At 48.7% G+C, this 12,920-nt stretch overlaps 1 protein-coding gene across 1 annotated transcript; it reads right to left on the bottom strand.

The window, feature by feature from the left end:
- Window positions 1–3,977: 3,977 nt before the first annotated feature.
- Window positions 3,978–11,695, bottom strand: Tcf23 (transcription factor 23). Its single transcript, XM_052186249.1, has 3 exons — window positions 11,314–11,695; window positions 10,071–10,313; window positions 3,978–7,628 (listed from the first exon to the last, which is right to left on the bottom strand). Exons 1-3 carry the CDS (start codon window positions 11,533–11,535, stop codon window positions 7,452–7,454), a joined length of 642 nt encoding a protein of 213 aa, XP_052042209.1. The 5' UTR covers window positions 11,536–11,695; the 3' UTR covers window positions 3,978–7,451.
- Between the last annotated feature and the right edge of the window lie 1,225 nt (window positions 11,696–12,920).

Here is a 12,920-nt window from a genome sequence, read left to right as displayed (position 1 = left end):
GGAATACAACTGGAGTGATAAAAAGCCAGCCATCTAAAGTGAGGCGAGAGAAACACCTAGCCACTTTGCCCTGCCTAGTGTCTCTACCAGAGCCCAAGGACTGCCATAACCAAGGTTTTATTCCTTCCTTCAGTGAATCTTAAGAAAACAGTTCAACTCTGAGTGTAGATAAAAATAGATTTTAAAATAAGCAGTTTGTCTTCTCCTTTATTTGGACACAGATTACAATGGCAAATTTAGAGAGGTGTAGTTTACTGGGTGAAGAAAATGACATACTAACCGTTACAAAGCCGAGTCCACCCTCTCTCCCACCCTCTAAAATAATCTGTCAATACGAATTTCCTTGTAAACTGCCTAAGTTGGCTGAGACAATCGCCACACACATGCCCACACCCTGGTTAAAGAGTCAACCTCTGCGAAAAAGCCATTAAACCCACGCAGTGGTGGCCGTGGCAACAGCAAAGTGCTCGTTGTTTTGAACCTTCTCAGTAACCTCACCAACTTAGAAGGGTCATGAAGACTTTGGGAAAGAAGCCATTTGTGGACTGAGCATAGTGGTATTCACCCTTAATCCCAGTACTAGGGAGGCAGAGGCAGGCAGACCTCTGTGAGTTTGAGACCAGCCAGCCTGGTCTACAGAGTGAGTTCCAGGACGGCTAGAGCTATACCGTAAGACCCCTTCTGGAAAACAATGCCACTTTTATTTATGTATCTGTGTAGGTGAGAGGGGAAAGTGTCCAGCCACACAACGCATACCCAGACTGGAACTCCTCTGATATTGTTCACGCCAGAAATCACAGCCATGATGCTTTGCTCTCAGAGGCCCCAGTTTGTTTGGTAACACGACTCATGCCAACACGACTCAGACCATCTATCATCTAGAACAGCTTGGATCTGCATCTTCACCACAGCCAAGAAGGGTCTCACTATGTGGCTCAGGCTGTCCTAGGACTCACTTTGCAAACCAAAGGTATCTTTGAACTCATGGAGATTCTCCTGCCTCTGCCTCCTGAGTGCACCATACTCTATACGTTTTCCTGTTTAAAAGGAAAGTACTAGTGATACTGGTTAGGGGCAGGCACAGTCAGATGTCCATAGAATGTCACCTGGGCTGTAGTTGGATTTAGTCCGATTGGAAACATAAAAATATAACTAGTTTTTCATCAATGTATACATGAACTTACTTCTAATTTATTGTTTGGATGGTTTAAGCATGTGCGAGCATGATATGTGTACAACTGCAGTGCACTCAAGTTATAATGCACATGTGGAGCTCAGAGGACGACTTCATGAGATCAGTTCTCTCCTTCCATCTTGACGAGAGGCTCCGGGCTTTCCCAGCAAGTGCCTTTATCTGCCAAGCCAGCTCATTAACCCTATTTATTTTTGGGGCCAGGTTTCATGTAGCCTACACTGCCTTGAACTCACTGTATAGCCAAGATAACCTTTTGATCCTCCTGCCTCTACCTTCCGAGTGCTGGTATTATAGGTGTGTGCTGCTATACCTTGTTGTGTGGTACTGGAGGATCAAATCCAGGGCTTCACACACAGTAGGCAAGCAGTTCACCAACTGAGCTACATCGCAAACCCTGTTGATCTACTTATTTCGAGACAGTGTCTCACTACTTAACATAGGCAGACCCTGAGCTCACCACCCTTCTGCCTCAGGCTCCCCGGGACTGTAATTACTATCACACCCAGCGTGCTAGAATCTTGAAGGAGTGCAATAAAAGTTGACTCTGAGAGTCAAGTGCCACTGCTGGGACAAATGCTGGTCACCACCTGGGAGTCCAGCCTTGAGGCTTCCTGTCGCTCCCTCTATTGGTGAACCTATACCTAACCAAGCCATTGTAAAAGCTGAACCCTCCAGAGCCTGGGCTGCGGAGCTGGAATCGTTGCCTCTCTCCAAGCAGCACAAAGGGATTTGCAGAATCTCATAGTCCCAGGAAACCAGAAAACCAACAGTTTCCAGACTTTTCCAAGTCTCATTTCTGTTGCTGAGATAGGACATCCTGATGAGAAGCAACTTGGGGGGGTTGGGGGGAGATTTACTTTATCTTACAATTTCAGATTACAGTCCATCGCTACGAAGAAGTCAAGGCTTCACATATCTGGTCACATCACACCCTCAGCCAAGAACAGAGGTGAATGTACAATGCTCACTTGCGTGCACGCTTGTGCTCAGTTGGATTTCTGCACTCATACAGTTCAGTACTCTCTGCCTAGGGAATAGCGCTTCCCACAGTGGGCTGACAGTTCCCATGGCAACTAGCTTGAGACAATATTATTTACGTGCCTTTAATCCCAGAACTCAGGGGCAGAGGCATATCTCTGTGAATTTGAGGCCAGCCTGGTCTATATATTGAGTCCCAGGCCATGCGAGGCTACACAATAAAACAGACTCAAAATAAACACAGGCAGTTCCCTATAAACATGTCCACTGGCCAACCCAATACGAATAATCCTTTACTAAGACTGTCTTTGTTGGGTTAGTTGGAATAGCAGACTGTAAGTCATTTACAACAAATATATGAAAAAACATAAAATTAAAAATATAATAAATAAGAGACATAAAGAATAAGTAAATGGAGAATAACTGAGACACTTGATATCAATGTCTTATCTTCACATACATGTTGGTAACGTGTAGTCACATTCTCATGCACATGTTCATATATACACTACCATGCATACACATACACTACCCTGAGTCAAATTCACACAGATATAAAAAATCCAAAGCATGACTCAACCTGAGCACGGTGACAAAGAAGGAGGTGTAATGAGGAAGATCCAGAGCTTAGGGCCATCTTTGAGTATATAGTGATTTGAAGGCCAGCCTGGGCTACATGAAACTCCCATCTTAGAAAAACATAAAAAGAAAGAAAGAGGGCTAAAGAGTTAGCCCAGCCTGTAAAATGCTTGCATCATAAGCATAAAGACCTGAGTTGAACCTCCTACCCCCAGAACCCATATAATAAAGGCCAACTCTATGGTGGTACATGCTTGTCAATCCAGCGCTAGAGGGGAGGAGACAGGGACTCAGGGGCCAGCCGCTATAGCCTGGTTAGTGAGCTTCAGGCCAGTGAGAGATCCTGTGGCGGGTGATATTCCTGAAGAGCAAGTCAAAGAGTGTCCTCTGACCTTATCATCCACTGGTTCGTGTGCACACATGCGCACATGTGAGCATACACACACACACACACACACACACACACACACACTATTAATTTTAAGAATAACTTTAGCTAGATGTGATAATAGATGAGGCCAGAGGCCTCTGCTGAGTTTAAGGCTAACCTTAAGAGGTTAGTCAGGGAATAGCTGTCTCAATAACAACAGAGAAGAGAGCTGGTGAGCTGGCACAGTGGGTAAAGGCTCTTGCCACCGAGCTCACCCGAGTTCAATCTCTGGAACCCATCTGGTGGGATGGCTAACTAGCTCCCACAATTAACTCCCACAAGTTGACCTCTGACCTCCACGTGTCTCCCATGGCACACATAAACACAAATGTAAAAAATACAAATAAAGGAACCGGACAGTGGTGGCGCACGCCTGTAATACCAGCACTCTGGGAGGCAGAGACAGGTGGATTTCTGAATTTGAGGCCAGCCTGGTCTACAGAGTGAGTTCCAGGACAGCCAGGGCTATACAGAGAAACCCTGCCTCGAAAAAAACAAATCCAACCCCCCCAAAAAAATACAAATAAAGGAAGAGAAGAAACAGATGGGAGGGAAGAGAGAAATTGGCTCTATTGCATTTTGTATTCTTATATTATGGAAATAGTTTTGGTCATTTAGCTCACCCAGGATTCCCAGAAACACTCAGAATACCCGTGATTCAATACTTTTTGAATTATGTTTGGGCAGAATAGGGATCAGAAATGTTCTAGGTCGTCTAGGTAACCAATATCTAAGACTTTCAGTATCTGCCTGAACCCTGCTACCTCCCTGTGAGAAAAAGCAATGGTAACAACGTTAGCAAGTGTACAGGGATATCCCGATAAAACTTTATTTACACAAACAGGTAAAGGCTGGAGTTGGCCTACTGGCCCTGATTTGCCCAGCCTTGATATGGAATTGAATAAGCTTCCAGGGCTGATATCATCTACTTCATCCGAACTATGTTCTTCCCAGGAGAAAAGGGGATTATTTCTTAGAAAACATCTCCATCTTCTTACTCTTCATGAGAGTCCACATTGCTGTGACCAAATTCTGGATAGAGACAAAGTCAAGTAGGAAAGATTTATTTTGGCCCAAAATCTCAGAGACAGTCCACGGCTTCTTGGTGTCAAGGTTTTGGGCAGAGCATCGTAGGATCAGGAGAATGTGGCAGGGATGGATCTTTTTCTCATGGCAGACAGAGGCAGGGGTGAGGTAGTGACATGGAGGGAGTCAGGGACAATACACAACCCCAAACACACAGCCTAGCCCCTCCCTCCAGCCTGTCCACAATTCCACCACCACCCACTAGTCTAATTTTGTTTTTGAGACAGTATCTTACTGGTTGGCCTGGCTGGTCTCCAACTCACAAAGATCCTCCTCCCTCTGCCTCCTGAATGCTAGGATTAAAGGCATGCACCACCACACCCAGCTTATCCATCCATGGACTAAGCCATTCAGGAGGTAAAAGTCCTCATAGACAATCCCAGAGGTCTGCTTTACTTAACCCCCTAGTAATCTCTCAGTTCAAAGAAGTTGACAGTCAATGTTAGCCATCATCCATTCCCACAGTCACCAAAGGGGAAGGAACTCCTTCGCTGGGCTGGGCGAACTCTGTCCTCCCAGAGCTCTGTCTGAGGCTCATTACTGACCTCTTGCAGCACAGCCAGATGAGTGGAGGGAGGCCACAGGGAAATCTTCCTCTCCACTCTACCTGGACCTTACCCTGAGAGAGACTGGAAGAAAGCTGGACTAGGGTCACAGGGTGCAGCTGTCCCTCTGACTCCCAGTCCAGAGCACCCACACAGCACAGGCTGTCTGTGCTCCTTAACTTTTCCATACTCTTCCCTGCACATGCTTGTTCCTAGGAAACAGTAGCTATTGTTGGAGGCAGCTTTCAGCTCCTTTTATCGCCTCCAACTGCTCTTATAGACTATGTCCCCACCTCGGGTGAGCATAGACCTCCCGGTCAGCAGGTTCTTGTCTTTCTCTGCTGTGGAAACAAAGGGGTTCACTGCTGGTTCAGCTTGGCTTACAGATACCAGTCTCCGGCGTGGTATTTCTCGAGGGAAGCATTGTTCTGCTTAGGGAGGGTTTTCAGTCCCCTCCCCTCAGGCTCCTCAGGGTGACTGTCCGAGGCAGTGGAAAAACCAGATTCTCTGGTAACAGACTTAGAACTTTGTCCTAATTGGGCAGAGTGGTATAGGCCTGTGAGCCCGTAATCCTTGCCAAGGCAGAAGGATTTCAAGTTCAAAGTCAGTGTGGGCTACACAGTGAGCCAGGTCAAGAAAACAAAATCAAACAAAACAGTCCTCCTGGTAGGACGCGTTCTTCTTCACCTGACCCTCTACCAACGTCATCCTCCCTTCCCCCCTTGAAGACGCCACCAGGGTGGTGTTATGTAGTTGGCCCTGAAGGATTTGTCAAATGAGGCAAAGACTTGAGTCTAAACAGGGTGGACACTTCAAGCTCCAGATCAAATTCTACTTGATTATGGGAAATGCTTTAAGCTATAAGTGGACCCCAGTATGTACCCAAAGCCAGTCCCCACCCTACCCAGAGACAGAGTGTAGGCCACCAACTGGGAAAAAAGCATGCACGCTCCTTTTTACCACCCTCCAACTCAACCATGGAGATGCTGCTATTTGGTTTTAAAAATAGAACACCCAGGCTGGACTTTTATGGTCTTGTGAAGAATACTGCTCCCGCTCTCCCACACCTGGTCTCTGCCCCTGCTTGGCCCCGGCCGGCTGCTGGATTCGCTCTGTACAAGTTCTCAGGGTCCCCTAGGAGAAATGTGGGGCAGGGCAGATTTATGGGTTTGGCCTTGGCTGAGGCCATCCGCCATGGCTCCCGGCCACAGCCCATCTGCTCTCCCACAGCCCATGCAGCTGAGGCTGGGACGTTCTGTGTCTTCTATCTCCACCCCGGCTTGCTGAGTCACCCCATCAATCCCCTTTTCCTGGATGCCTTAGGGGGTGATGCCTATGGAGGAGCAAGTCCAGTCCCTCCCAGCCAGTCAGAACTTCCACTCACCTCATGAGCACCCTGTTGGGACTCTAGTTGGCCCCGGTTTCTGAAATTTGAGAGGAAGACAGTCCCTGCTATGTTTAGACCCCAGGGGCCAACCTGAAACTCTGCCTGACTTAGAAAGCCCACTTTAGTGTATGCTTTGTCTCCAGTTATTTCTTCGGGGTCAAGAACAGGTGCTACTAAAGCTCTAGAAAATTTTTGGCACCTTGTACCAGGATTTGGGGCAAGCCTGGTATGTCAATACCTGTGGGGAGAAGTTGGTTCTGGGAACCAACAGATTATACCAAAACCAATAAAGCCCCCATTGCTGATGGTACAGGAATTGTGCTGAAGCCCACCTTGCCTTATATTTGTTTGAGGTGAGGTTTCTAACACACCAGAGAAAGAGAACACTGCTTATCACCCCATGAGAGGGATACACCTGCTTTACCTTGGGCCATTCTAGGAGATAAAGCTGCAAGTGTTGCTGTCCTTTATAGGCAGGGCTGTGAGTGGCTGCCTCTTTAAGTGAAGGCAGAGGCTACCTGTGGGATAAAATCATCTGGCCCTAGACAGCTTGGACTAGCTAAATTACCCTGGATTGTAAGCCATGTAAGTCTGGGAGCTTCATCTGCTGAGATGGGAAAGGCTACAGGGCCCTGGTGCAGGAAGGAGGTGACAAGAGGCCCACTGGACAGACCATATTCTAGAGAGAAGGACTCTAAACTCTTTGATGTTAGATAAACATCTTGTAGGGAAATTTAAAAAAGAAACCACACTCCATTCATTAGCTTCCTCTCTGACTTTATGACCTGACCCCAGACGTGTTCATACTTACTTACTGCTACCAAAAGCCCTTCAGGCCCCCTGGTATGCCCATGAGCACTGGAGCTACAACTATCCTAACCCCAGGCAGTACTGGCAGAACAATTTCTGTCTTCTGCCTTCTTGTCTTGAAGAGCCCTAGGGGAGGCGTCCAAGGGGAGGAGGGTGTGATTCCCTAACTTGACTTTGAATCACACCAATCTCTCTTTCACTTCCTGTCACTGCCGTAGAAGAGCCAAAGGTAAACTCCATCCTGGGTTTCCTCAGAACTCTCTATCCTTGATGTCATCACTGCTTCTTCTGCCTGCCAGAAGCCAAGTCTGACCTTGAAACTTGAACCTGAGACAAATCCAAAGGCTGAGAGTCAAGGGGAAGACAGAAAATCCGAAGTGGACAGAAAATCCAGGTCCTTAAGTAGAGTCACAGTCTAACAGAGTAGGATGACCATGGGGGTCATTTGTTAGCAAGAGTTGGAGAGACTGGAGAGGCGAGGAGACTGTCTGTTGCTATGGAGACTTGAGACCCCAGCTCTGCATCCCTGCGTCTTTGGCCAGTAGAGACGGCGGTGGTGGAATCGAGGTTCGAGCATCCCAAGCCTCCTGCATAGAGACGAGATCGCATGGGCCACTTCTGAAAAGACGTAAGATGGGAGATGATTAACACAGGTATTGTGGTCCTGTGTAGTCCAGAACCATTAGGACCTTGAGTTTGGCCTTCCCTGGCATCCCCTGCTTGACATGTCCCCTTAATGATCTTAACCTTAAATGATCTCCCAACTGTCTGACGGAGCCATAGGAGGAGAACACTGCAGGCAGAGAAGGCTTTAAGAGGAGCACAACTTGGTTGGGGGTGGGGAGTAGACAGGTGCACTGGGTGAGGGAGTGTGAGAGATGAAGGAGGGACAGGATGGGGCTCTCCAGCTCACACCCTGCCAGGAGTTCAAGGTCTTCCCACCAGGGGCAAGGGTAGTTTTAGAAAATGCAAGAATAGCTAGGTAGTGGTGGTGGCACATGCACACTTTTAATCCCAACCCTCAAGACATTCAAAAGGCAGAAGCAAGCAAATCTCTGTGAGTTTGAGACCAATTTGGCCTACAGATCTAGTTCCAGGACAGCCAGGGCTATACGCAGAGAGAAACCCACACAGAGAAACCCTGTCTCAGATAGATAGATAGATAGATAGATAGATAGATAGATAGATAGATAGATAGATAGGTGGGTGGATGGATGGGATGGATGGACGGACGGACAGACAGACAGACAGATAGATGGATGGACAGATGGATGGACAGATGGACAAACAGAAAGATAGATGGATAGTTGGATGGATGGATGGATGGATGGATGGATGGATGGATGGATGGATGGATGGGTGGGTGGATAGATAGATTAGATTAGATTAGATAGTTGGATGGATGGATAGATAGATAGATAGATAGATAGATGAAAACACTGCAAAGATTACTATGCTCAGAATTCATCCTCTCTGTCATTCCCCACTTAGGGACTCAATTCCCCTCCCCTCCTCTCCTCTTCTCTCTCAACAATATATTTATTGTTCATCTACTATTCCCAAGAGCTTCGAAGGACCTTGCTCTCTTACCCATGGCCCTGTGCCCAGGGCTACTTTTAGCGTTTTAGACCTACCCCAGTTAGTCTCAGAGGTTTGCATTTCATCTATATTGCCTAGGAGAAAAAAAAAAAACTTTTTCAAGAGAACGGTATGTAAGAGAAAGAGACAGTAAGAAGTATCCATCATAAAAATCAGATTGAGGGCTACAGGTGCTGCTAGACTGGTGGGTGCTGTCTGACTGATGAGGCCCCGGGTTCAATCCCCAGCATAGGGTTAACTAAGTGTAGCGGGCAGGCCTGAATTCTGGAAGGTGGAGGTGGGAGGAACAGAGAATCAGGGGCATTACAAGCCACATAAGAGTTTGAGGCCAGCTTGAAATGTATGACATCTTGCCTTTGAAAAAACAGTTATTCCTTTAGAAGTCAAGGTCGCCCTCCCTCTATGTTACAGCCCAGTCCTCTGTGTTAGCTTGTTTTTGTTTGTTTGTTTGTTTGTTTTGTTGTTGCCTCTCTGTGTATCCCGGGCTGTTCTGTAACTCCCTTTGTAGGCCAGGCTGGCCTTGAACTCACAGAGATCTGCCTGCCCCTGCCTCCTGAGAGCCTCCCACCTGGCTTTTTTTTTTTTTTTCCATTTTAAGACAGAGTCTTGTTAAATTGCTACACCGGCTTGGACCTGGAAGTCCCTGTGCCTTGGTTTCCTGTGTGGCCCACCACACCTGGCTCCCAGCATACTCTCTACACGGGTCCCTGGGAGGGAGGTAATTGCTGGGTTCAGGGCCGCTGAGAGCCAGAGGTCTGCAGTCAGAAGCCGGGCTCACACTGCACCCAGCCCCTTGACCTCCCCCATCCTCTGTCTCCTCACGGGTAATCTTCCTTCCGTGCTTCCAGTCAAGAGCTAAGAATGTTCTCAAGTGCTCAGCTCAGCCTCTAGCTTGTCCTTAGTGTCCAATCACAGTGGCTGTCACTGCTGAGTGATCATTGTTAACTTTCCTTTCATTCGTGATTGTTGTTAAGTCTCCTTTTTTCATCCGTTTTGTACACCAAAAGAGGTGGCTGGCCCCTAGCTTGTTCTGTCTTGCACATTCTCAAGCTGAGGTTCAGGAAAACCAGGTAAGAGTTTGGCATGGTGCGTGCAGGAAGCCCTCCTTCCCAGGTTGACTGCCTTCCAGTCTGATTGCTTCTGCACTAATTAGGGTGCTGCTCTCCTCAGAGCAGACCTCTGCCATAGCTGTAGTCCAGAGAGAAGAAAGGCAGGCGCTACACAAGGAGGTGAAATGTGAGGAGATGAATGACTCTCCTGGCTGACTTCTGGGCCTCAGACCAGGAACCTGCTCCTCGCTTCCCCTGACACTAAGAATCTCAGCCTTTTCCTCCTCCCAGAGCAAGCACATTCCCATGCAGCCGCTCCCAGTCACCGCTCCACCCCAAGAGCCAGCCTCGGTCCTCCTCCTGAGAGAACCAGAAGAAAAGGACCACAAGGTTCCCTAGGCCAGGGACCTACCTTAAGAGGATGCAAGTAACGGAGTCCACGCAGGAACGGAGGCCAGGCAGGGCCAGGCAACTCATGGCCGAGTGTCCGGGTGAGGTGGGCGATGTAGCTTGTGGCCAGCACGAGCACATCCAACTTGGAAAGCTTGGTGTCAGGTGGCACTGCAGGCAGAGCAGCCTGCAGGGCCAGAAAGGCTTGACGGAGCGTCTTCACCCGAGTCCGTTCCCGGGCTGCGTTCTCCGGGCTAGCCTCGCTCTGTAGAGAGGGACCCATGAGTGCATCTGACCCACATTCCCCATCTTCTTGTTATTGTTGCTATTGTTGGATCAGAGTTTCATGTAGCCCAGGCTAGACCTGAAATCCCTGTATAGCCCAGGATAACCTTGAACTCAGAATCTGCCTGCTTCCCCCTCCTAAGCACTGGGATTGTAGGGACCATATCTGGTTGACCCTGACTTCCAAGGGCTCATTAGTGCCTCATCTTCTGCTGGAACTAATGGGCCTCACTGGGTCTAAGCCAGGCCTCATAATACAAATGAAGGAATCCCAAGGGAGTGTGGATCCTGCTTATCAGAGTGCCCTGGGTGTCACGGGAAGCATAGAGCCACGCCCCTGCTTAGTAGGGCTGACCTTTGGCCCAGCTAGGTCCTGAGATAAAGATTGCCACAGTAAAGAGGGACAGACTCTGCACCAAGGATCTGAACCCACGGTCCTGGGCTACAGACTTAGCTAAATTGGTAGGGTGCTTGCCTAGCATGTGAGAGGCCCAGGGTTCGATCCCCGCCCATCACTATATAAACTGGTATGGTAGCACTTACTCTTATCTCTTGGAAAGTGGAGGCAGAAAGATCAGAAGTTCCAAGTTCTAGGGTACAGGGAAAGTTTGAGGCCAGCCTGGGCTATGTGAGGCTCTAGCTCAAAAGTACATACATATAAATGAACAAACCAAAAAACAAAACAAAAACAAACAAAAAACCTCGGTCTAAGTCCCAGGTTCCCTGCTACTGGCGGCTGCTCCAGGACATCAGGCAAGTCCCGGCAATTCACTCTCCTCTGGTCCGAGTTTCCTCAGTAGAAATCAGTTACATCAACTCTGAGCTCTGCTCTGATGAAGCTCTGACCTGTCCCGCGGCCTGCAGCATATTACCACCCGCCTGCTCCCGGGCAGGTCCATCCACGCTGATGGACGCTCTTCCTTCAGAGGTGGCACATCACTGACCTTCCTTCCCCAGCTCCCTCCTCTGGGCGTCCTTACCCTGCTATGAGCTGTTGTCCCCCTAGCTCTGGTCCCTCGAGGGGCAGAGGTGGCTCTGCTCAATCTGTAGTTGCTCCAGCCAGTGTCGCCCCACAGGTCCTGCCTTGTCCTCTTGAGGCGGCTTCTCTTCCTGTCAGTGCCTAGAAGCAACCGTGCCTTGGCCTTATTATGACCATGCCCTGCTCCTGGCATTGCTGGTGCCTCTGTGGCCTCCTGTGACATGATGCTATCGTGAGGTATGGGGCTGTAGGCCCTGGAACAGGGACACAGTACCCGAGTGAGCCTTGGGCTCAAGTTCGCCCTGACAGGGTGGCCATCCAGCCAGCAATGTCTGTATCTGAAGGAGCTGGCGCACACTCAGTCCTACTTTACTCCGTGCTCTGGGAAAACTGCCCACCCAGCACAGCCCCCGCAAAAAGCCTCGCCTGCCTCCCATCCCGGTCGAGGGGTGGGGGCACTGCATGCTGGGAGTGGCCAAGCCCTAAGTCAAGGCCCACGCTTAGAAGGCAGGAAGATGGGTTAGGAAGAGAGTGCCCTTCCACGCCATGACAGAGTAATCCTCTGATGGACCTACTGCTTCAGGTTTGGGGTTCAAGTTCATAGTCTGGGGCTCTGGATCTCCAGCCCTTGTGCCAGAGACTATATCCATGTATCTCACTACAGCCTTTCTTCCTTCTACCAAAAACGCATGCAAGGGGGCGCTACTCTACTCCTCAAACATGCTTCCCAACTTCAACTTCTGCCTCTCCCTGCCCCGGTGTCTTCCTCTCACACTTCCAGGAGAACGATGCCATCTTCAGGGCTCTGCACTTCACTTACCTGGACTTTAATCCCGCCCACCACCAGCCTGTATCCATATTTGACTGGCAGGACCAACAGTCTGACTAGTATCCTAATAGCATGTTCTTAGCTCACCCTATGCCCTGCACTGTGGTCTGCACTTTATATGAGCATCTTATTTATTCTCCAGAGCAAACATAAAGAAAAGAGATTCTGTGTGTGTGTGTACATGCATGTGCGCGTGCACGTGCGCGTGTGTGTATGTGTGTGTGTGTGTGTGTGTGAGAGAGAGAGAGAGAGAGAGAGTTTCTGTGTGTGCATGTATATGTTTGGGTGTATGTCTGTTTCTGTGTTTGTGTGTGTGTGTCTGTTTCTATGTGTGCATGTGTGTGTTTGTGTGTGTGTCTGTTTCTGTGTGTGCATGTATGTATTCGGGTGTGTGTGTCTGTTTCTATGTGTGCATGTGTGTGTTCAGGTGTATGTGGGTGTGTCTGTTTCTATGTGCTTATGTGTGTGTTCTGGTGTATGTGTGTGTCTGTTTCTGGTGTGCATGTGTGACTTTGGGTGTGTGTGTGTGTCTGTTTCTGTGTGTGCATGCAGGTGTTTGGGTGTGGGTGTGTTTCTGTCTATGCATGCGGATGTTTGGGTGTGGGTGCACCTGTGCGCACATGCACACAGAGGCAAGAGGTATTCAAGTATCTTTCCTCAGGGTACTGTCCACATCATTTTTTAAAAGTTTAACTAAACTATAATCACATCACTTCCCCACAGGTTTTTTAGACAGTCTTTCACTGAGCACTGGACCTGCTGAGAAGCTGTTGGCCAGT

This window comes from Apodemus sylvaticus, chromosome 6 (assembly GCF_947179515.1).
Source record: "Apodemus sylvaticus chromosome 6, mApoSyl1.1, whole genome shotgun sequence".
NCBI classification, from domain to species: Eukaryota; Metazoa; Chordata; class Mammalia; order Rodentia; family Muridae; genus Apodemus; species Apodemus sylvaticus.
The sequence above is the reverse complement of the archived record's forward strand: the minus strand, read 5'-3'. Positions and strand labels throughout refer to the sequence as shown.

What these genes read in the sequence shown, in the direction of transcription:
- Tcf23 (XM_052186249.1), bottom strand. Translation starts at nt 11,535, where the DNA reads ATGTCACAGGAGGCCACAGAGGCACCAGCAATGCCAGGAGCAGGGCAT. An exon ending in GGACAACAGCTCATAGCAGG is followed by an intron (nt 10,314 to 11,313) that starts GTAAGGACGCCC and finishes CCCTCTCTACAG; the next exon opens with AGCGAGGCTAGCCCGGAGAA. An exon ending in GTTACTTGCATCCTCTTAAG is followed by an intron (nt 7,629 to 10,070) that starts GTAGGTCCCTGG and finishes ACGTCTTTTCAG; the next exon opens with AAGTGGCCCATGCGATCTCG.